This window comes from Danio rerio, chromosome 22 (genome assembly GCF_049306965.1).
Source record: "Danio rerio strain Tuebingen ecotype United States chromosome 22, GRCz12tu, whole genome shotgun sequence".
Taxonomy (NCBI): domain Eukaryota; kingdom Metazoa; phylum Chordata; class Actinopteri; order Cypriniformes; family Danionidae; genus Danio; species Danio rerio.
The window spans coordinates 5,590,970-5,617,406 of NC_133197.1; the positions used below are offsets into that span (position 1 = coordinate 5,590,970).

The following is a 26,437-nucleotide window of genomic DNA, read 5'->3' on the forward strand; positions in this document are numbered from 1 at the left end:
ATCGCAACCGTTTCTGTTGAGGGTGTGACCAATCAAAGAGGTGTAAGAGAACTAGACAAGGATCAGAAAGTGAGCGGGATATTTATATTTGTTTACATTATTTGCTTAATGCTCGTGTTGTTTAAAGTTACAGTTAAACAACTGTAAAAAGTTGTAAAAAACAGATATAAAAGTATATCTGAATGTTTGTATTAAATGACAAAATTGTATAACAAATAATATATAAATATAAATATATTCATACATTTAATACAAGAACTGCTGCTGTGAAGAAAATATAAAACTGTGTATGAAAAGCATCGTCAATTCACCGTGATGCACCGAAATATCGAATTGAACCGAATCGATGGCATGATAATCGTAACCGAACCATGAGACTAGTGTAGGTTCACAGCTCTACTTAAAGGACACCTATTTTACCCCCTTTTTAAGATTTAAGAGAGGTCTGTCATGTCTTTAGAGTGCATCTGTAAAGTTTCAGCTCAAAAAACTCATCATATAATGTATTATATCTCTTTAAATGTGGGAAATTTGAGCTGTTATGACATTGTAGCTGTTTTTGTTGCCTGTGCCTTTATTGCAAATGAGCTAGTACAGTGACCATTTGGTCCAAAGTTGGAACTAATTTTATCACTACAATTTTACCATCAATAAAATGTACTTAATCTATTAACTTTTGTTTTTAAATCATTTAAGTCAATCTCTTGCTTAGTTTCTATAATAATAATATCTCTGTTTTATAAACTCAAACTAAGCTTTGATTTATTGTTTAAGTACCAGTGTTGTCAAAAGTATCGAGTTCGGTACCAAACACCGCTATAAATACCGTCGATTGGCCAATGTGTTCATGTGCTCAACAGAAATGACTGTTATTGGCCATGGAGGTCATCGGTTCACCATTCTTCATAGCTGCAAGCACGGATACAGTCACTGGAGCATTTCAAAGCCAGGTTGATCAGCTGGTCAGGCTATGAGCTGACATATGAGTGAACTGCTGATGGATCGACTGATCTACACGGCTCCAGTGAAATGCTCCAGTGTCCATGTCTCTGTGTTTGCACTTGGTGAACAGCAGTGTAGAATGGTGAACCGATGACCTCCATGGCCAATCACCGGGATTTCTGGTGAGCTTGTGAACACAATGGCCAATCAGCTGTGTTTAAGATGCGAGAAATTGACAGTTTACAAATTTCAATACTGAGCTTTATACTTTTGACAACACTATCAAGTAATGAATGTCAGAGTAACAAGGCTAATCTTTCATGTCCTCTCTTTTTCCCAGGTGCTAGATGCTGGTTGCGAAGGCAGAGCGTAATGCAGAAGGGGCTCGTCCTGAGTCAGAATGAGTGTCAACGATGGCGACGGGACGACTAGCCAAGATGGGAAGGTCTACGAGCTTCAGATTTACCCGCGGCTCTCTCTGGAGACAGCATCGTGCTGCACGCTCAGAGTCTCTAAAGATGCCACAGCAGCGAGCGTCATCCATGACGCGGCATCAGTGCTGGGACTGGACGTCAGCAAACGGTACGTCCTGGCTGAGGTGAAGGAGTGCGGCGGGGAGGAATGGGTGCTGGAGTCTACAGACCTCCCAGTGCATCGAGTCCTGCTGTGGCCGAGGAAAGCCCAGGAACAGCATTCGCAGAGAGAGGGATTTTACTTTCTTCTCCAGGAGCGCAACCGCGACGGCTCCATCCGCTACGTGCATCTTCCTGCAATCGGTAGCGAGCAGGAGTCCAAGCGAATGGTGGCACGTGGGTTCCTCCCACCACAACAAGAGGACTTCGAGGATCTGTGCAACCTTCCGGCGCTCCACGAGGACAGCATCTTGAATAATCTCCGCGTTCGCTTTCAGAAGAAGAAGATCTACACTTATGCTGGGAGTATTCTTGTGGCCATCAACCCCTTTAAGTTCTTGCCCATTTACAACCCTAAATATGTCAAGATGTATGAGAACCACCAGTTGGGCAAGCTGGAGCCTCATATTTTCGCCATTGCCGATGTGGCCTACTATGCCATGCTGCGCAAGCACGTCAACCAGTGTATTGTGATCTCAGGGGAGAGCGGATCTGGCAAAACGCAAAGCACTAACTTCCTCATTCACTGCCTGACGGCGCTCAGCCAGAAGGGTTACGCAAGCGGCGTGGAACGAACCATCTTGGGTGCTGGACCTGTGCTGGAGGTAAGATTTAACTGAATGCTGACTTGAATGTGCTCGCTTGCAATTCTATGTGGAGTCAGTGATTCATGCAAGGATTTGCAGTGGCATAAGCCCAATCCAAATTCTGTTCTTGTACCTCTTCCCTTTCCCTTGACCCTTGAAACAGAGTGTGAAGGGGAAGGGCATAAAAATTTACCCCTGTGAAATGGGACACCACTACAATACCTGCCCACGTCATCATATGCCATCGTGATATCTTGCTTCATATGATCAAGACTGCTGTACTCATTCCAGTTGTGTTTTTTTTTTTTTTTTTTGGTATTTATTTTAGGGAATTCAATGAAGGCATATATCATTCTATCATAAGGAAATAATGTCAGTAAGGGGTTCCTCTTGGACAGGGGTGCCCAAACTTGGTCCTGGAGGACTGGTGTCCTGCAGAGTTTAGCTCCAACTTGCTTCAACACACCTGCCTGAAAGTTTCTAGTATATCTTGTAAGGCCTTGATTGGCTTGTTCAGGCGTGTTTGATTAGGGTTGTAGGTAAAGTCTCCAGGACATTGACCTATCAGGACTGAATTTGGGTACCCCTGCTCTTTTACATTACTTAATTACTTTCCCTACCACGTGTGGAGTCACGTGACCCCGCTCTGTTTACACATCTGCCTTGAGCACAGTGTATTGTGCCTGTGACTGATGCCGACGTTGACCTCTAAAAAAAATGTAACTACACGTTGTGACGACGCATAGCGCAACTTCTTTGATTGGTCAACTTGGGAGCATTGACGAGTGTAGGCATCGCAGAGAGAGCATAAAAACAAAATAAATAATTAAAGAATCATTCATTAATCGAAATCAAATTAAAATGTTCAGTTAATCGAGATTTTGACTGTAGGCCAAATCGCCCAGCTTTACTTGACATCAAGCAGTGCTTCTCTGCAATGTCAACTGTAGCTTTAAATTGCATACACCCTTCATATTGCAATGGATTCTGATTGGCTGTCAGTGATTCGTCCATTATCACCTGAGGAAAAAAACTTTTGAAAGTAATCTCCACTATATTGTTTCTCTACAGTTTTATCGTTTGTGCTCTGAACTCTGCTGATGCTTCACATCCGGGATGATTTTTGGAACATTTATCTTTATAATCGTCATGCTTGGTTTGAATTAATGTAAGTTTTGTGTGTTTTAAGATGGTAAAGGAAGTGTATTGATAGGTTTTGTGGTTTACAGCTGTCAACTATACACTTTGGCAACCCCAAAATATGGGAAAGGCATGTTAGAACAGCACATGGCATTATGCTTTCGTTTTGTGCATGGCTTTTAATGACTGGAGACTTGCATGCTTTGCGTATTGATGGTTACAATAATTCTTAACTCAATTTTAATTCACAGTTAATTTACTCCTCTTCAGTGATGGCTGTATCAAACTTCTTCATAAACAGCATGTTGAAAATTATACTAGAGCTTAAACACTAATACAAAAGCCTCGCAAAGCAGATTTTAATTGGTTTAATTTGTTGGAAATGTCAATGGCATTATCATAAATACTTTTTTTAAGTCCTTGAACATGTGTCATCATCTAAAAAGCATGGCAGTTGGAAGTAGCGCTAATGCTAAGCTAACATTGCTATTTCTTTTTCCCAGCATTTGTAGCCGTGAACATTTTCAGCCTTTTTAAATACATATTGTTATTGTGAGTAAATAAATTGATACTTCGTTCTTCTTGAGAGGAAAAACAGTGAATTCAAGTACATTTTCTTATTGTCTCAAAACATAGCTATTGCGATTAGCATTAATTCTAAGCTAACATTGCTATTTCTTTTTCTAACACTGCTGATTAGGGTGATTTCTTTCTAAAATGTGCACGATTGTTATTGTAAGTTAATGAATTGATGCCTAATTTTGTTTGTCGTGATGCTATTGTGGTCACAATTAGCAACTTTAACTAGCTAGCCACATAGCATAACAGCTAATAATTGATTGTGTTCAGCACTTTTGGCCACACTATACAGTAAATGTGCTATATAAATAAACTACCACTCTAATAAACCATCCCGAGCACGGGTTATGAGAGAAAAACATAGACATTCTGTATTCAGATGGTTATATTATCTTCATTTGCTAGCGTTGGGTTTAGTGTGTTGTGTAGGATGCTAATATTACATTATTTTTGTGCATGACTTTTAAATCAACAGACTTGTTTGTACAAAATGGCTCTCTGGTTGGAATTGTAGGGTCTGGAAAAGCGGTCTATTGAGCGATGCTTTTTAACGACAGTAATGACAGCTTACCCGCAGGTCTTCACTGTAAACCGAAGCTCTTCAGATCAGTTATTTACACTTTGGTTTCTCACAGGCTGCGACTTGCTATACTTTTATAGCTTGTGTTGCTGTACCTGCTAACCTTCATCTGGAAGACTTCCTCTGGGGTCCGTCTCTCGAGCTGTTTATGTTTCTCTTGCTTTAAAATGATCTGTAAACTTGTTTGAACACATTCTGTAATTTTGCATGATTTCCGCGCAAACCCTTCCCGAAAAATTGATCACACATTAGTTTATGGTAGGGGTAAACGTTGGACTCTGTAACTTCTGCAACAGGTTGGGTCAAGCTATATTTTCACAACTTGTGCTATATGATGATATACAGTTGAAGTCAGAATTATTAGCCCCTCGGTTTATTTTTTTCCCCAGTTTCTGTTCAGCGGAGAGAAACTTTCTCAACACATTTTTCAAAATAATAGTTTTAATAAATTATCTCTTATATCCGATTTATTTTATCTTTGCTATATAACAGTGAATAATATTTGACTAGATATTTTTCAAGACACTTCTATACAGCTTAAAGTGACATTTAAAGGCTTAACTAGGTTAATTAGGTTAACTAGGCAGGTTAGGGTAATTAGGAAAGTTATTGTATAAAAATACTAAAAATTCTGACTTCAACTGTATGTTGTATGAACAAAATAATAAGTCTATTATTTCATATTGTGATCATGTATTTCTTGTTGTCGCGAAATACATTGTTTACAGCAATACTGTAATTTTCATAATCTGTATGAGCGCAATGTTAAACGCCATCACTGGATGCAGACAGTCACATCAACAACAGCATCGTTAGAAGGATGCAATCTTGAAAGCACAATGTTTACATTTTATTTATCGATTAAAAATCACAACAAAAAAAATCACAAAAAACTACAATGTAAAAATTAAATCTGTTAAATTTACGGTAAAAAACGGCAGCTGTGGTTGCTAGTATTTCACAGTTAAAAATACAGTAAAACCTTAAAAGTAATTCCTCATTTTATAGTAAACTACTGTATTTCATTAATTTATAGAGGTAATATGTCTGTATGATATAATACTAATATCTACTAGGGATGTAACGGTATCAGAATTTCACGGTACGGTAATACCTCGGTATGAATGTCACGGTACGGTATTTATTGAATCATTTACAGGAAAAAACAAAACTTATGAAAATACTCCAAAAAAGTACCAAAAGTGTCAATGACATACAAATTAGCCATCTATCTGTAAGCTTTGAAACAGGAACTTCAATTTTAATAACAAAAAAATATTAAACCATGTAAAAAAATTAAGTTTCAATTTAGTATTGTTGAAAACTCATCACAAAACTCATCACTCACTTAGATAGAGATGGGTTTAAAGGAAAATTATCATATAAATATATTCTGGTAAAAGCTGGTATCTCTGGGCATTTACAATGTCCCCTGCAACAGAAAAAACCCCTCTCATTTGGGACTGAGGTTTCTGGGACAGAGATATGACTTGGCCCAGGTTGACAGCAGTGGGTAATGTTGTGCATTGTCTTTCCCCCACTTGAGAGGACAAACCATGAGTGAGATAGAGGTCTCATGTCTGCATCAATCTGAACAGTGTGCTGACAACACCGCTATTCAGTACATGCGCGACAACACAGCTGATAAGAACTCGCGCGACAACACTGCTATTCAGTACGCGCGCGACAACACAGCTGATAAGAACTCGCGCGACAACACCGCTATTCAGTGCGCGCGCGGCGACAACACCCGCTTTAGAGTTTTCCAGCTCTTTTTCATCCCCGCTTCTAGCAGCACACTCCATTTCCGCATTACTGGATCTGTAGCGACAACAGACCGCAAGGGATGATGGTCAAGCATGGGCTGATGGGAACTGTAGTTTCCGGTACCTCCCGTTTGCTTAATTCGCCTGAGCAAATTTTCTCAGAAGACCTATGGTTTTACCGAGTCATGCGACTACGGTAATATCGAAAAAAATTAATATTGCGGTATGACGGTATTTACAATACCGTTACATCCCTAATATCTACACATCTTTTTTCTACAGATATACACGTTAACACAGCCATATCCATGCGGTGATGAGAAAGTTACATAATAAACCAATGCTCATCACAAACAACAAGCAGAAAAGTGTGTCAGTGTACAGAAGGAGCTCAGTGTCATTCACACAGCTACTAAACACCAGTATGGTAACACGCATAAAATTAAAGTCATGAAATAAACATTGTTCATCAACATTACATGTAACATTAATGTCTAATGTACATTACTGATGGGGAAACAACTAAAAAGATCCATAGTAATGTCAACATAAAGTGTAAATAGTGATGTGCCATGCAGTGAATTCTGGGATAGTCAAATTAAGGTTATTCGGCGTATATATTAAGGAAATATACTGTTAGGTATGTTATAGAATTTTACTGTAGCATTTTTACAGTTTTTTACCGTTTAAATTGCGGCCTTTTTTTTTTTTTTTACAGTGTAGGGGGTCTGTATAAAGTTTTTTAACTGGCGAATGACATGGTCTAGTGCCCCTCAAGCAATATATATATTTTGATTGTCTGCAGAAGAAACTATTGTTATACAATGAACTGCCTATTTACCCTAATTAAGCCTTTTAATGTGACTTTAAGCTGAATACTAGTATCTTTCCAAAATAGCTAGTAAAATATAATGTGCTGTCATCATAGCAAAGATAAAATAAATCGGTTGTTAGAAATAATTTATTAAATCTGTTATGTTTAAACTGTGCTTTAAGCATCTTCACTGTATTTTTGATTTTATTATTGATTAATAATAAAAAACAGTCGGCAGCAGAAGGAATATTGCGCGCTATCAATTTAAGAATAGTGCGGCTCTGATATGGTTTCTCTTTCACGTGTCTTTTGATTCTTAACTTGTTTGTTTATTACACAAATGAGGGTTAATTTGAATAAACACTAAACACCGCGCTCTGACACAAATGTGCATGTACTTGACCATTAAAGTGCTCACATTAAGATGGCAGTAGATGTGTGTTTGTGTATGTGTGTTCTGCTATCCGAGGCTAAGCGCGGTGCGCACACACATAACAGCAAGTGCTCTTTCGCGCTTGTAAAAATATGAATGATACGCATCCCGTGCTGCAAAAGTTACATTACAGCACATGCTTTTAGTCATTTTCATGTGGAACTGAGCTTTGCAGAGCAACACGTGTACAACTGGAAAGGGGGCGGTATATGATGGAATAATCGTTTATCTGGATTAATGGTTTTTCATAATCATTAAAAGCCAAAATCGAAATCGGATTTTCGATTAATTACACAGCCCTAATATGCAGCACAACACCTCAACATTTCTGCTGTCTGTAAAGTTGTTAATATGAAAATGAAAATATCAGGTATATCATGTTTTCATTTTAAGAAAGTTGATGATGTGAATGAGATTATAAAGTACACTGTTCCCTTTGAAGATTTACCCGACATGTCCTCGGGAGTCTGTTTTCCATATCAAACTTGCGAAGTCTGAACTTACAAGGAGAGGATGCAGACTTAACTGTGTGTAGGCTACTTAATATTGTGAAAAAAAAAAACCCATTCAGAGAGGTGAATGTCTGTCTCCGTTTTCGGATGTCTCCGTTTTCCCCCATCCAGAGCAGCAGCGTTTTAGAATGAAAACGGCCTCTTCAGCGTTTTCAATATACTCCATTTTCAGCGTTCAAAAACTCTGGCGTAGTGTTGACGGATGGTGTAACCGTAGCAAAACTTGTGCGTTTTAAAACGAAAACGCATTAGTGTAAACGGGGCCTAAGTGTCATCGTCTAAACTTTCTTGATGATTTTTTTTTTTTTTAAACAGTTATCTGTCAGACACTGTCTTGGGTACAAACCGACCCACTTGACTCCCGAGATTCAAATCTCTTCTTTGTACGTTGGAAGTTTCCTGTATACATTAAGTCATGAGAAAACATTTGGTGGTGTTTCTTATCTCCACCTTCTTTACTCTGATAAAGTTCACTCGCGTAGCAGATCCTGGAAGAGATGAGAGATTGCATGTTTCTTTTGCATGTGTTGACACTTACCCAACTGTTTGCGGTTTTTTGAAAAAAACTAGAAGTAATTTCCTCTAAGTCAGCACAGTCATTGTCACTTGGCAAGACGCGACTTCAGGCTTTATTGCTGAATATTCCTCCATTTCTTTCGGCTTGCGGTGAGCGGCGGCCTGTGAAACCGGTCAATTGAGCGCTGAGACCAGATTTGAGTCTCCGTCCAGACGTTTGCAATGATAGGAGTCAGAGGTTTCTCTTCCTTTTACGGTCTCATGAAGCTCATTTCTCTCATCCGTCTTCCAAGGCAATTTGGTGCTGATTTGCAGAGAAAGAACATGATACTCTTTTTGTTATTCTCTGCATTGTATTAGCAAGAAATGTTTCCATATGTGGGTAAATGCAAAGTTTTTTTTTCTTCTTCTTTATCTTGTTCAGGTTTCCACTAGTCACTATTTGGTGTGTGATTGTTGGATGGATACATCAGCTGGACTTTATTTTTAATCCTAATGGACCATATGGTATCATGTTAGCCTTAACCCTTTATTGAGTGAAGAAACAATATAATAATATGTAATAAATGTACATATGGCTCAGTGGTTAGCACTTTCAGCAAGACGGCCACTGGTTTGAGGCCTGGCTAGGCCAGTTGTCATTTCTGTGTGGAGTTTGCCTGCTCTCCCTGTGTTGGTGTGGGTTTCCTCCTGGAACAGTCCAAACACATGCACTATAGGTGAATTGATTATGCTAAATTGGCCATAGTGTGTGTGTGTGAATAGAGTGCATGAGTGTTTCCCAGTACTGGGTTGCAGCTGGAAGGGCATCCGCAGCATAAAACATATGCTGGAATAGTTGGCGGTTCATAGGTAAAGTTTCTGGAGGAGTTGATAAACTCGCAGAGCTGGGTGCACCTCTAAAATCATGATCTAGTGGACTCAGACATGGCACCGAATGGATCTATGCTGTTTTTCAGCCTTCCTAAAGCACATAAGCACAGCTACTCTCTCAATTATATCTATGTTTAGTAGTAACTAAGCTAGAATCACTGAGCGAACAGAATCTCCGCTCATGATGTGACGCTGTTATCTTTTATGAAGTGAATTTGACGCGTGAATGAAGTGGATAAACTCATAATGTTCATGCTTCATGCATCTGTCTACACATGAGTAGCGAGCATGCTGCATCTGGTGTAAACACAGCATTAAATTCACTGAAATATTGTGCTGTAGGTCTTAAATGATTTTAAATGGCTCTTAATTTTCCTTTGTCCATGTAAATCTACCCAATCAGCCCAACACCCATCCAATCCACAACATTCTGTCTCAATAAAACTTTTAACAAAAAACAATATGGTTTCTTATCTTCCCTACAAAAAAAAACATTTGTTTAAAAGTTCTAAGTGTTTACATCTTTATAACTATAATAATGAAACAGAAAAGAAACATTATGTTGGAAAAAATGTGTGTATATTAACACGTTATTTTAAATATGTGGATAATAAATAACTAAATTCGTTTTTTTATTTTTAATCATTTCCAATGGTCCAATCAAGCCATTAGAAAAAAGAATCTAGTCACGTGTATATAAGGCTGAAATTACATTCTTTCTGGTCTTAAAAAGTCCTAAATTTATTAACTAATTAGATTAGCATTAAAACAAAAGCCTCACTACACAAACTGGTTTTAATTGCTTTATTTTGTAAGAATGTTATAATAACTAGTCCTAGAACATGTGTTTCCTGCTAAAAAATCCAGCTTAAAGCAGCCTAGGCTGGTTGGCTGGTTTTAGCTGGTCGGCCAGGCTGGTTTTAGAGGGATTTTGGCCGCTTCCAGGCTGGTTTCCAGCCATTTCCAGCCTGGTCTTAGCTGGTCAGGCTGGGAGATGACCAGCTAAAACCAGCTTGACCAGCCTAGGCAAGCTGGGAGTCCATCCAAAACCAGCTATATCCAGCTTAAACTAGGCTGGTCAAGTTGGTTTTAGCTACATTTGGCTGGTCATTTTCCTGCCTGACCAGCTAAGACCAGGCTGGAAATGGCTGGAAACCAGCATGGAAATGGCCAAAACCCCTCTAAAACCTAGGCTGCTTTAAGCTGGATTTTTTAGCAGGGTTATCATCTAAAAACATGGCAGTTGGAAGTAGCGGTAATGCTAAGCTAACATCGCTATTTATGAGCGCTATATAAATGTAAGGAATTATTATTCATTCGTAGTTAGGAACATTTTCAGCATTTTCTTTAAAAAGCTTAAAGGTAAAACAAGGAATCTTAGTATATTTTCTCATTGTCTCAATACTGTTGTGATTAGCGCTAATGCTTAAGTAGTAACATCGCTTGCTCTATTTCCAACACTGTTAGTTAAGGACATTTCTTTAATAAAATGTCCACGATTGTTAGTGTGAGATAATGAACTGATGCCTAATTCTGTTTGTTGCAATAGTATTTGTGTCGTGATCACAGTTAATGACTTTCTCCAGCTAGCCCTATAGCATAACGGCTAATAATTGATTGTGTTCAGCACTTTGGACCACACTATATAATGAATGTGCTGTATAAATGAGCTACTGCTCTAATAAAGCCATTGATGTGAGAGCAAAACACCGACATTGTGTATTCAGATGGTTATAAAGTCACCAACTACCTTAGCAAATGGTGAAAAATCCTTTACAATCCACTGAGAAACAATTAGCGTCCCAATAGGGCTTTAGTTGGCAACTGAGAAATAATTAACTACTGATGGTCACCTACTCAAGCAAGAACAAATAGTTTTGTCTTGGCTTTTGCTAGGTACTATATTAAACGCTAATCCACGCACTGTGACTCAATGTAAACTCTAATTTTGCAGTCCTTTCTTTTTTTTAAGCTGCGTATTATTGTCCTAATTTAAACTTGATATAAACAGAAGTGTTTGGCTCGTTGTGTGGACTGACACGTCAGACCGGTTTTAGTAACCTCCCTCTTACAACTGTATGTCTTTGTTTAAATGCATACTTCGCCTTCACAGCGTGACAAGCACACCACTAAATACTAGAGAAAAAGACCTACACTACCAAAATATAGACAAGCAACCAATATTCTCTTGCTTACAGAAATAATAAGTCAAAATTAAGTGAGTTTGTCCTAAAAACACGCAAAATAATCAAGTTTTCGCTTTGAAATATGGTTATTTAGCTTGTTTTATGGAAAAACTTGCTTATTTTTTACACCATTATTTATGTAAACAAGACTGTATCTAAATTTTTTTAGATATTTGGACTAGAAACAAGACTAAAACTCTAAGTAAAAGACCATTTTTGCAATGTACGGTGTGTAAACCTTTGATTTTCTTTCTATTCATGTGGTAAATTCTTCTCGAAATGCCCTACAGGGGAGCAGTTTGCAATCAATCAAGCCAAAAAAATGTGGTTTTCTTCAACATCCAAACCGGCTTTTAGTGCAATACGTCATCGAGTATCAAATATCAAGAGTGTTTTTTATGCTGCAGGTCCATTGCATTGCTTTTCTTGAGCTTTGCAAGGCACGACGTCTCCGCAGAACACCTCTGCTTTCTGTTTTTGAGGCATTGCTATGCAACGTTGAGGCTTCTGATCAAACGCTTGTGTATTTATATGAGTCATCTGAAGTAATACTTTTGCAGCCTGCAGACAGGAACTTCCCTCAGGCTGATCACTTTAACAGGAAGCAGTTTTTTTTTGCAACAGGAAGTGGTAGATATAGAAGCTTCAATCCCCATTGGCCGGTCCAAACATGGGGTGTTGAAAGTCAAAGTATTGTTCCTTAGGAAGCTGAAATGGCTATTTTGTGGCCTTTGTTTATCTCTGGGCTTTGTGTAAGTCTTGTGCGGTGGACTCGTGAGATGGCTATTTTTGGTGGGACGACTGTAATAAGGCATGTGGGACGTCAACATGTGGAAAAGTGTGTAATATAAAATCACCCAAGAGCCCATTCGGTCATTACAGGCACAATGGAGGCCTATTATCTTCAGTCGGCTCCAGTTTCCAGCAAAACCTACAACGAAAACATTGGTTAATTTACGCATTTCAGTGCATTGTGAAGGCTTCCTGTTTGATTTTTACACTTTTAACTTCCTATTTTTGTGCTAAAAAGTGTTTCAGCATTAAAACGATCTGCAAAGTTCCTCTAAAGTTCCTCTATGTCAGCGAGCTCTGTTTCTGAACCAACTCAACACCTCTATTGTAGGCCTCAATTTACTTCCAGGAACAAACCCGTCACTATCCAGAGTTTCAGAAGAGGACGTGTTTGGTTGAGTTGCGTTAGTAGTGTTGTCTTCATATGCAAAAGATGCTGCTTTGGACATAAAGTATACTGATACACATTTAATTTTGTGTGTATTTAATAGTTGATGTGTGTGCTTAATGTGTGCGCTCAGAAAATCCGATATTAGGAGTTTAAACTGACAAGAACTTAAAACGAATGTTTGTTTTTTGGATTGCTGCTGGAATATCTGAGGTATATGCTGTAAAGGCTCCGCCTACTTCTTGAATAGGGGCGGGGAGCAGCAGCTCATTTGCATTTAAAGAGGTGCACACAAAATATGCACTGTTTCCTGCTAACCTGGAATTATAACGAATGAAAAAAAACATCCTGAGTTGATTCTTTGAATCTGGGAACAAAAAATGTGAAAGCCTTGTACATTATTCGTTACATGAACATGTTATCATTCAAGCTAATGCTAAGCTAACATCATTTTTAAGGCATTCAGACACTCCTTTTGTTCAGAAAATTTCCTTTATTGTTATTGTGAGCGCTTCATTTTGTGTTAAAGTTAGAGAAAACCGTAAAGTAGTACGTTTTTCATGACCTTAACACATCTTTTGTGATTAGCGCTAATGCTAACACTGTTTATATTTAATAGCATGCTTCCAAACTTACAGTGAATTTTACTCTTGAGTTGATGAATTGATTTATTATTCTTTTTAAAGGTCAGTTGTTGCAATGTTGTTGTGTATAGCATTCATACGTGTTGTCACCAGCTAACTCAATAGCATAACGGCTAACAAAGCCATCCTGAGTCATCTTTTTTTCAGTTAACCTGATAGCATAATGGCTTAAAACACAACCAGTCTTCTTTTTGAGTTAATGGGGAAGACTTCATACTGAAGACTGAAAAACATGGCTACTGTTTTTCATTGCCACAATGCATGGTTATTATGATTAGCGCTAATGCTAGCGTAACACATTCATTTCTTTTCATAGAGCTTGTAGTAGAGCATTTTTCCAGGTCATGTTTGTTATTGTGAGCTAATGAATTGACACCCTGTCCTTCTTGATGGACGCTTGAGTAAATGCTGTTGTGTTGTGATCTCAATTAGCGCCTGTACATGTTGTCACCAGCTAACCTGGTTTTATAACGGCTAATATGTACAGCATTGTTATTGTGGGCTAATGAACAAAACATTCCTTAGTCTGACTTTGTGATGATGCTGAATACTTGTGAAAAACAGTGAAGTCCTTGTACATTTTTCGCTGCCTCATTGTATGATGAGCATTAATGCTACATACAGTAACATCGCCATTTTGTTTCCTAGCACCTTTTCAGACACCATAAAAAGGTGTACAATTGTCATTGTGAGCTAATAGAATGCTGCGTCATTCTGCTTGAATGATGTTTGTTGAAATGCTTGTTTGTTATGATCTTAATTAGTGACATGTCACTTGCTAATGCAGCATTATAACAGCTAACAAAACCATTATGAGTCTTCCTTTTGCGTTAATGCTAAAGATGTGGAAAAACTGTCAATCCTAGTACATTTTTCATCACATCAGGCCATAGCTATTGTAGTTAGCATTCAAATATCTCCATTAGCAACTGTGAAATTGCTAACTCATTATCATAAAGGCTAACAAAACGATCTTGAATCCGTCTAATGCTTAAGACCTGGGTAAAACAGTATAGTCATTGTGATTAGCGTTAATGCTACAGTAAACATTGCTATTTCTTTTCCTAGCACTGTTTAGCTCCTTTCCTAGATGCTTTCAGATACTTTTTTTCAGAAAGTGTACACAGTTGTTATTGTGAGCTAATGAATTGACGCCTCAATCTGCTTGAATGACGTTTGTTGAAATGCTATTTGTGTCATGATATTAATTAGCAAGTGTCACATGCTAACCCTTTATCATAATGGCTAAAAAAATCCATCTTTTTTATTTGTTGTGCTAATGCTGAAGAGTCAAAAGCAAAATGTTTTAAAACATTTGTTATCATCTATAGGCATGGCTATTGTAATTAGCGTTAATGCTAATGTAACATCCCAACTTCTTAGTGATGTTTTCAGACAAGATTGTACACTTGTGGGCTAATGAATAGAGAACTCAGCCTGCTTGAATGACGTTTGGTAAATGGTATTGTTTCATGATCTCAATTAGCAACTGTCACCAGCTAGCCTGATATCGTAATGCCTCACCGTCTTGAATCTGTCTGATGTAATAGTGCTAAATACTTGTGCAAAACGGTGAAGTACATTTTTCATTGCCTCAATTCTATTGTGATAAGCGTCAATTAAAGCGTTATTGTAAGCTAATCAATTAATGTCTTGATGTATTTAAATGGCTTTTGTTCAAATGTATCTCAATTAGTGACTGTCACATGCTAACTCGATGTCATAACAGCTAACAAAACATATTGAGTCTTTCTTTTGTGCTAATGCTGAAGACTCGTGACAAAAAAAGACCAAAATAAAGTCTTAGAACATTTGTTATTGTCATAAAAGCATGGCTATTGTGGTTAGCGATAATGCTAGGGTACCTTTGCTACTTCTTTTCCTAGCTCTTTTAATTAGCAACAATTGTGAGCTAATGAACCAATGTTTCGATCCGTTTAAATGGCTTTTGTTGAAATCTATCGCAATTAGCGACTGTCATATGCTAACTCTGTATCATAACCATTAACAATCCATCTTGAATCTTTTTTTTGTGCTAATGCCGAAGACTCAAGAGCAAAATGACGTCTTTAAACATTTGTTATCATCCTTAAAGCATGGCTATTGTGATTAGCGCTAATGCTAGGATAACATCACTTTATTTTCCTATTTCTTATCATTACGGACATTTTCAGACAATTTATTGTTAGAAAACCTACGCAATTGTTACTGTGAGCTAATGAATCAATGTTTTGATCTGTTTGAATGGCTTTTGTTCGAATGCATCTCGATTAGCGACTGTCATATGCTAACCCTTTAGCAAAACAGACCATCTTGAGTCTTTCTATTGTGCTAATGCTAAAGACTCATTCAAATAAACTAATTGAAGTCTTAAAACATTTGTTATAATCTAAAAGCATGGCTATTGCAATTAGCACGTAGGCTAGGGTAACATTGTTTTGTCTTTTCTTAGCTATTATAATTAGCAACAATTGTGAGCTAATGAACCAATGTCCTGATCTGTTTGAATGGCTTTTGTTGAAATGTGTCTCAATTAGTGACTGTCAGATGCTAACTCGATGTAATAAAATGCTAACAAAAGCATCTTGAGTCTTACTTTTGTGTTAATGCTAAAGACTCATGACAAAAAAGACCTAAATAAAGTCTTGAAATATTTATTATCTAAAAGCATTGCTATTGCGATTAGCATTTATGCTAGGGTAACAGTGCTATATCTTTTCCTATAATTAGCAACTATTGTAAGCTAATGAAACAAAGTCTCGAACTGTTTGAGTGGCTTTTGTTGAAATCTATCGCAGTTAGCAACAGTCACATGCTAACCCTGTATCATAACCGCTAACAAAGCCATCTTTAGTTCTTCATTTGTGCTAATTCTGACGACTCATAAACACAAAGTCTTTGAACATTTGTTATCATTCTTAAAGCATGGCTACTGCGATTAGCGCTAATGCTAGGGTAACATTGCTTTATCTTTTCCTAGCTCTTATAATTAGCAACAATTGTGAGGTAATCAACCAATGTCTCAATCTGTTTAAATGGCTTTTGTTCAAATGTATCTCAATTAGCGACTGTCACATGCTAACTTGATATCGTAACAGCTAACAGAAGCGTCCAGAGTCTGTCTCTTGTGCTAAAACCAAAGAATGAAGTCATAGAGATCTGCATTGAGATTGTCCCGTCCTGACGTTTGTCTGTATTCGCTGCGAGGCCTTGAAGAAAAGCAGAAGCCGCTATATTTAACCGTCATGTGAGTGTCTCTGAGTGTAATTTGTGAGTAATAGGACTCTTCTGCCCTTTTTATGAAGTCACTGTGAGAAAAGGGTCTTTGTTGAGGGCAGATGCATTGTATAGATAGATTAGATTTCAGTGGCCGTCAAACCAGATGAGTGAGCGCACAGTGGAGTATACTGGACAAATGAATGCTGTTCGTGTTTTTAGCTGTTTGCTTGTTTTGTTACTTGTACGTTATATATAATAAATATTGAATAAGCTCTTTATAAATGTGAAATATTAATTATATTTGTTTTTATAGTACTATATATATATATATATATATATATATATATATATATATATATATATATACATACATATATATATATATATATATATATATATACATACATATGGCTGATTCCAGCGTTATGGACGTGACATTTGCAGTAAAAAAATGTAACGTATATTCTTAGAGAAGGTATATGTTAACAGTATATTGAAATATATGTTTATATTTTTCTTACCCCTTAACCATGGAGTTCAGGCATCAAAAAATTATCAGTCTATGCAGGTGTTTTATATTTAAAATGACGGCAAAATGAATGCGTTACGGACGTGACAAAAAAAAGACATGAGTTTTGTGAGTTGACATACTTTGTGAAAATTCTGTGAATGAAAATGCAGAAGCCAAAAAAATATATAACAGTCAAAAGGATAAGGGTTGGCTCTGCATGGGACATATATAATTAATTTTATTTAGTTTTTCATTTTTGCATTAATGAGGAAAAACTATCGTTACGGACGTGACTGCTCTGAAATTGACAGTTGACATATTATGAAAATCAGATAAATGCTTTCAAAACTTAACCAAAGACCTATTTGTGGATATCTGTTTGGTGTGTAAACCAATAAACTTTAACCTCTGAGACATCTGAATGGTAAGGTTGCACAATTAATCAAACTTAAATAGATATCACCTTGTTATTTAATTCGTATTATGGCATGTGTGTTGTTAAAGGTTAACGCACGTTCGAATGTTCAAAACTCAATTCGGTAACAATGTTGCATGCTAACATGGTGCTTTTATACTCTGACTAATATAGAATTTATAATAAACATAATCAGCTATAATGGGCCTATGTTTAGCAGGCTCCTAAAGTTAGTGTTTCCAGACAAACTTGAATTAAATCATTGCCCGACTGTTGCGCAAGACCGTGTCTACGTGGAGAATATTTAAAATGTAGTTTTGTCACAGATATGGCAATATTATATTTGACAAAGTTTATTTTAGTTTATTCTAGTTAACGTGTTAGTTGATGGAATAAATAATTTAATTTCTCCACTCGCGCTTGCTTTCTTTTTCTCGTCGGCAGTCACTTCAGGACAGGTTGCAAAAAGTTCATACGCACCAGGGTGAGAGAGAAAACTTTAAAACTTAAGAAAGGTTTTGTGTAGGCTATGTTAAACAAGCATAGAAAAATAGTCATTGGTTGTAGGCATGTACGATGGATGACTATAATGTTTATATTTTTAGGCTATAGTTAACCGATTGTGTAATATTGAATTAAATATTTACAGCTGCAGGTCCTATCGATTTTCTAACAAATTTAATACTCATATAATGTAGTTAAAGCTTAGATCAATATCAAGATTTTATTCTTATTTTATTCTTATTCTTATTAAAATAATTTTAATAAGCACTCAAGCGCATTTGCCGGGTGCTGGAAATCTTTGAAAATGTTTCAATTTTAATGTAGGCTATAGCCAATTTTCAAGCTTTGAAAGTGCTATTTTGGATAAAGGGCTTGGAAAATGAATTGTGTCACTTTGATAATTTATCTTTATAAATAGTTATTTAATTAATGAAATAAAAAACATTTATGCTCTGCATGAAACGAAAACTCCGCTGTGGCCTGACCCGCGGCGTGCGCATTTTGAGCAGTGGGAAAAGACCAAATGCATGGTTATTGATTATGCGCCTTGCGCGCCTCGCGTTTTGTCATTGCGCGCTTTGTGCGCTCCAGAAGAAAAGCATGTTACCTCAGTGGCGTCTTTCATTTTTCAATCAAACGAAAGCAGAGGCGGGGTTTCCTTGGAGGTGACAGAAGTGTCAAGATGACTACGGCGAACTTTTTAATGACGGAGAGACTTGTGGTCGCTGTTTTAAGTCATCCAAAGTTGTATGACTTTACAAATCTTGAATTTCATAATGTTATTTAAAAATTTAAATTATGAAAACACTGACAGCAACACTCGCGCACAATAGACCAGCTGATTCAGTTGTTATCTATAGTGACATTCAAAAGAGCACCGTGCTCCTTTTCTTCTTGTCAACATAAAATGCATTGCAGAGCGCCTCGCGTCTCTGGAATAAAGAAGCGCGTTCGTTGTGATCGGCTTTTATGAGTAACACATATTTGTTTACTCGCATGACAGTAACACGTGCAAACACACGTGCTTACAGATGTTTTTTGCCAAAAAAGGAAAATGAAAGAAGGATATTCTGGCCACAGTTTGACACAGGAGTTGACGAACCAGCGCTGATCCTGGTCGTCTGTGCTGCCTGGAGCCGCGTCATAAACTCAACTAGGCATATTCATGATTTAGTGCAGACTACAATCAACAAACCACCCTTTTTTCCATTTGGAAAATAACAGCTATTAATGGTTCTTATATACATTTTAAATAGCCTAATCTACAAATCAAACAAAGAAAAATATTTTATAACTTCGCACCAAACTGATGCTTTCATTTTACAGCTTATAAAACATGTATGCAAATTAATGCAGTATCACATGTAAATTACAAAATTGTTATATGCTTAGCCTATACTTTACAAAATGTATAGGTTCAAAGCCTTATGGTTCATCATTATCTTTCACTATAGGCAGCGCGTGCGCACATGAACCGCAAGTAAGACGGAGGAAATATAGGTTAAGTCATTATGGCCAATTATGGCAATATGTAAAATGTTGTTTTCTTATTAAACATTTATTTCTGAAATGTTACTAAAGTGGTTTATAGTTAAATAAAAATGTTCAGTTCTTGATATAACATATGGATGTTATGTAATGTAAGTCAGTAATTGTAATGCAGCATCATAATGAACAAATATGCGCTAGTCATTGGCTTATATTAATAAGGAGTTCAAAAATGGTCACGTCCGTAACGCAAAATTGTGGTTGTTTAGAGCAAAGACCTGAGATGAGTTGGCGATTATAATTAGTATGGACATATTTTGGCTTTGTATACAAAGTTTCATTTTATTTGTTATAATATTTATTCCACAATATAAACTTTTTCATTAAATCGTTACGGACGTGACACGTGACCGAAGCTGCGTGATGTCTTAAATATGTAGCTCATAAATCAAAAGGGCAATAATGTTATGAAAAAGTAAGGATAATTATTTATACTACAGACTCCAATCCTTCTGCAGAATGATTACTGTTAACATAAAGCATGGAAAAGGTGAGTCTTTAACCCCTTTTTTGAAAGCACGAAAAGTGGTTGGATGATAATGAAAATTACCATTGGCACAATCCTCATATTTCATGGATAAACAAAACAATTTCCTTAAAAATTCAACAAGAGCACATCATAACAATAAAATATAGACCTTAATAAGCAAATTGAAATAGGTTTTGTTATTTTGGTCAAAAGTTTATTTTTTCATGATAAGGTTGACATTTTCATGGAATTGCTCATATATATATATATATACATATATATATATATATATATATATATATATATATATATATATATATATATATATATATATATATATATATATATACATATATATATATATATATATATACATATATATATATATATATATATATATATATATATATATATATATATATATATATATATATATATATATATATATAACCTGATGTTATAAAATCAAAATGCATCTGACGCTATTGCTGCCTTTAATATAATGTAATTACCCCAGGGGTCGCAATCCAATAGAACTAGTAACTATAAGCTACTATAGTAACTATATAGTATATAGTAACTATAAACAACTATTTTTATTTTCAGTATAGTTATGGATAAAATATGTTAATTCTTATGGTTTAATAAAAATAAATAGATTTTTGGAAATCACCAGGCGACCCCCACAAGGCTTCATTGCCCCGCGACCCCCACTTTGGGAACCACTGTTGTAATGTATCATTAATTACTTCAACCTTTTAAAATAGACAGTTTCAGTTTGTTTATTGCTGTTATTTACTAATTGTCAAAAATCCAGTGAAACTCCATGTGTTTTTCTGTCTCTAAAGTTCTCCTTTCTGCACAGAGCTTTTGTCTTGTGGGTTTTTCTCATGTAAATCTGTGGAAAACTGACAAAGAAGAAGAACTAGTCCTGACAGGCAGTTAATATTTTCCTCTCTTTGAGTTTCGACATTCAGATGAAAGTTTCCTCATTCTCTGAGAGTGTGTGGAGACATGTTCGGTCTGAACGCATGAGTGAAAGACACACTCGAGCGCTCAAGTCCAATATAAACAACTGCAGCGGATCACTTTATATCTCAATTCAAACAAAGCTGAGGAGGAAGATATTTTTTTTAGCACTTTTCTGATTTCAGTTTGAGCATTTACCTCATTCACCTCCTTATAACTCTTAGAATTTGTGTAAAAGTGTAGATAAGTTGCATTTCTTTATCTAAAACATAGCTATTGCAGCTAGAGCTGATGCTAGTGCTGTTCCTTTTCCTGGCACTGTTAATTAGGGACGTTTTCATACACGAAAATGTACACAGTTGTTATTGTGAGCTAATGAATCAACAGTTGTTATTGTGAGCTAATGAGTTGAGTTTATTTGAATGAAGTTTGTGTAAATGCTATTGTGTTGTGATCTCAATTAGCAACTGCCACTAGCTAACACCACCATCATGGCTAATAAAAAGATATTTATTTAGCCTTTGTACCTTAGATGTGTGGTTTATTTTTAATTGTGTCCATGCATAGCTATGGAAATTAGCATTAATGCTATGGTGGCTTAGCTATTGTGTGTCGTAATCTATGCTATGGTGGCATTGCTATTGATTGTCGTGATCTTAACTTGCGACTGCCGCTAGCTAACACTATATTGTTACTGGTAGAAAAACAGTGAATCTGCAGCGAAAAGCTAGTGCAGCGTATCACTATATACTATCTTAATTCAGACAAATCTTTCTCCTCAGTCATTTATTTTAGCACTTTTGTGATTTCAATTTGATTATTTGCACCGTCCACCACCTTGCAACTCTCAGATTCTGTGTAAAAATGTAGATCAGTTGCATTTCTTTATCTAAAAGCTTAGCTATTGCAGTTAGCGCTGATGGAAGTGCTGTTCCTTTTCCTAGCACTGCTAATTAGGGACATTTTCAGACACAGATTCTTTTAGAAAATGTACACTTTTGTTTTTGTGAGCTAATGAATCGACAGTTGTTATTGTGAGCTAACGAGTTGATTTGTTTTGAATGAAGTGTGTTTAAATGCTATTGTGTCGTGATCTCAATTAGCAACTGCCACTAGCTAACACCATCATCACGGCTAATAAAAAGATCTTTATTTAGCCTTAATGCCTAAGAGGTGTGGAAAACAGTGAATCCTTGTTTATTTTTTATTGCGTCCGTGCATAGCTATGGCAGTTAGCATTAATGCTATGGTAGCATTGCTATTGTATGTCGTAATCTATGCTATGGTAGCATTGCTATTGATTGTCGTCATCTTAACTAGCGACTGCCGCTTGCTAACACTATATTGTAACTGTTAGCAAAACCGTTTTGCATCTTTATTGTTAATTAATACTTAAGACAAGGGAAAACTTTTTGAAAATATATATAACATTAGATGTCTAGATTGATAATTTTTTTTATTAGTTTGATTAAAAATGTGTTGATTTTGTTAATTATATTTCAGTTTTTGTATTTACATTTTAGCATGGATTATTTATTATTGCACTGGCTTACTTATTTTACTTTATATTCATTTAGTGTTTATGTATTTTCTTATTGTTTGTTATATATATATATTTTTTTTACTTTTTTTTATTTTAGTTTATGTTGATGTAGTTTTATTTTTAGCATCTGGAGAATCATCATTACAGTTGTGACATTTGGCTGATCTGTGCCTTTAAGAGCCTTTGTCCTCAGGACACAGATCTGCTGTTTAGCATTCAGTGATGCACATGCTTTTGTCTACTGAAATTAGCAAACACTGACACACACTCTCTCTGCAGAGTCCTGAATCAATCACTTTGGTGCCATTTTACACTGTATCAGTTTTCATAGGTCTAAGATTAGGATAGATGGAGATTCATACACATGAAGATTATGAAGTTATTATTTGCATCTTTGCAAATTATAATTCATAAACCACAAAATTTTTGTCTTTTTGATATGCGGTTTTATATCTGTTCTTATTTCAGTCAAAACTATTTGAATATTTAGTTGTTATATGAGGTTTTGTATTTTCCTAAAACAATATTTATTAACATTGTTAAAAATAAAATATTATGATTGTAATAGTATATTTTTGATAATATAGTTTATGCATTGCTTTAAATTGTTTTTGTAATTTTAATTATTTATAATAATTTATTTGTTAAAATCAATTGTTATAATATAAATAAATATAAATATAAAATAATGAATATAAAAATAAAAATAACAAATATATTATATTATGTAAATATTATTATTATATTTAATTATATTAATTATTATGGTTTGTTTATTGTGAAAAAGTAAATAATTGTTTACAGGATAATATTAAACTAATATTATTATAATAAATAGTAAAATATTTTATGTTAATAATCATATTAATATGATTATAATATATAATTTTATATATATATATATATATATATATATATATATATATATATATATATATATATATATATATATATATATATATATATATATATATATATATATAAATATATATATATATATAAATATATATATGTATATACACACACACACACACACACACACACACACACACACACACACACACACACACATAATCATATTAATAATCTTTATTGTTTAATAATGTACTAAAATAAGCTTTAATATTTTAGGTACTGTTATAATTTCCTTATATCACATTGACAAAAATACTACTAATACTTTAATTAATATAGTTACAAAATGTATTATTATTATTATTATTATTAATAATAATTTTAATATTATACATATAGCATTCAAAAATATTAACAATGCACAGTATTAAAGTATTTATTGCGGTTATTTTTGCATGATTATATATTATATTTATTTAGATTTTTCTTTCTAAATTCAAAGATCACAATGCACTCAAGTTGATATTTGCACACAAATAATAATAAAAAAGCAGCAACCCATATGCAACTCTAACTGTAAAACCTCAAACGCTTTGTATATCAGTTTACAGAGTCATTCATCCTGTTTTGTGTGTGTTTGTTTTTTCTCTGCAGGCGTTTGGTAATGCTAAAACGGCCCACAACAACAACTCCAGCCGCTTCGGGAAGTTCATCCAGGTCAATTATCTGGAAAGTGGAGTCGTGCGCGGGTGAGTGACGCTTATTTTACTTTCATTTTCTGTGTTTGTTTTGAGAAAAGTCACAATTTAGATACATGTGCAAACCGCAAACTTTGACCGTCTTTATCTGGACCGCCTGTAAATCTGCAGTCATACAAAGCACTTCTTCTTTATACGCTTAAAAAATACTGTTATTGATAAAATTTACACTAATATGAGCATTCGCACTTAAGCTGCAGGCCTGTTGAATGCTTGATTCTGATTGGCTGAAGAGGATTATAAGGTGTGTCTTTTTAATATTATAAATATATATACAAATAAATTAGTTTGTGCGGGTTTTGTGCACATTACAGCTTCTTATCACTACAAACATGAGATGAATTATTGGAAAATAATGCACATTTGTGGTGAATTATTACAAAATAAGGCAAACCTGAGGTGAATTATTAGAAAATAAAACAAACCTGAGGTGAATAATTACAATATCATGCACACCTAAGGTAAATTATTACAATATAATGCACACCTGAGGTTAATTATTAGAAAATAATACACACCTGTGGGGAATTATTACAATATAATGCACACCTGAGGTGAACTATTACAATATACTGTAATGCACACCTGATGTGAACTATTACAATACAATGCACAGCTGAGGTTAATTATTAGAAAATATTGCACACCTGAGGTGAACTATTACAATATAATGCACACCCGAGGTTAATTATTACAATATAATGCACACCTGAGGTAAACTATTACAATATAATGCACATCTGAGGTGAATTATCACAATATAATGCATACATGAGGTGAATTATTACAATATAAGGCACACCTGATGTGAATTATTACAATATAATGCACACCTGAGGTGAATTATTACAATATAATGCACACCTGAGGTGAACTATTACAATATAATGCACACCTTAGGTGAACTTTTACAATATAATGCACACCTGAGGTAAATTATTACAACATAATGCACAGCTGAGGTGAACTATTACAATATAATGCATACCTGAGGTGAACTATTACAATATAATGCACACTTGAGGTGAATTATTACAATATAATGCACACCTGAGGTGAACTATTACAATATAATGCACTCCTGAGGTGAATTATTACAATATAATTCACACCTGAGGTGAACTATTACAATATAATGCACACCTTAGGTGAACTTTTACAATATAATGCACACCTGAGGTAAATTATTACAATATAATGCACAGCTGAGGTGAACTATTACAATATAATGCACACCTAAGGTAAATTATGAAAAAATAATGCACAGCTAAGGTTAATTATTAGAAAATAATGCACACCTGAGAAGAATTATTACAATATAATGCACACCTGAGGTGAATTATTCCAATATAATGCACACCTGAGGTGAACTATTACAATATAATGCACACCTGAGGTGAACTACCACAATATAATGCACACCTGAGGTGAATTATTACAATATAATGCATAATTAAATAAATAAATAAAATTATACATTTATCTTTTAGTGGAAGATTTAAAAATAAAAAAAAGATTTTTATCTGAACGGTTGTTTTCTGTTTTGCAATTCATAAAATAATGCAGCATAAATAAATATCAAGATCCATTAAAAAAACATTTAGAAAACATTTCCAGGGTACCTTTTCTCTTTGTTCATGAAAATATGTTTCTGGTAATAAAGAAATATTTTAATTAATCTTGGATTCATTGAATATATAAATAAACAAGCAAACAAACAAATGATAAATAGATGTAATAAAAAGAAATGTAAATATATTTAATAATTTTAATAACTCTAAACAGTAAGTAATTGTTGTTTATTTATAAATCAATACTCTGAAAATTTCAGAAAATAATTTGTTATTTAACACAAATTGATGATTGAACAGAATAACAAATGTTTTTTTAGTTGTGACTGAAAATCAGGAATCAGGGTTTTTTCACCAAATATTTTGTATACTAAAAAAAAAAAAAAAAAAAAAAAAAAAAATATATATATATATATATATATATATATATATATATATATATATATATATATATATATATATATATATATGTATATATATATGTATGTATATATATATATGTATGTATATATATGTATGTGTATACATACATATATATACATACATATACAATATATATATATATATATATATATATATATATATATATATATATATATTTTATTTTTTTTTTTTATATATATAAATTTTTTATACATTTGTTAACTCTTAAGAATTTAAAATAAATAAAAAAGACATTTTATTTTCTAAA

At 34.7% G+C, this 26,437-nt stretch overlaps 2 protein-coding genes across 51 annotated transcripts in view; one reads left to right on the forward strand and one right to left on the reverse strand.

Annotated features, from left to right (window-relative positions):
• The window catches only part of s1pr4 (sphingosine-1-phosphate receptor 4), a 525,180-nt gene that overhangs the window by 36,997 nt on the left and 461,746 nt on the right, over window positions 1-26,437 (reverse strand). The gene's annotated exons all lie outside the window — the stretch shown is intronic.
• Window positions 1-26,437, forward strand: part of si:zfos-588f8.1 — a 100,834-nt gene that overhangs the window by 25,494 nt on the left and 48,903 nt on the right. For all 50 annotated transcript variants that reach the window (XR_012397301.1, XR_012397302.1, XR_012397300.1 and 47 more), the window contains exons 2-3: window positions 1,283-2,179; window positions 24,072-24,166. Coding sequence is in view for 43 of the 50 variants with exons in the window: in NM_001423631.1 (NP_001410560.1) it covers window positions 1,343-2,179; window positions 24,072-24,166 (932 nt within the window). In the remaining 7 variants the exon portion in view is untranslated. The remainder of the gene's footprint in view (window positions 1-1,282; window positions 2,180-24,071; window positions 24,167-26,437) is intronic.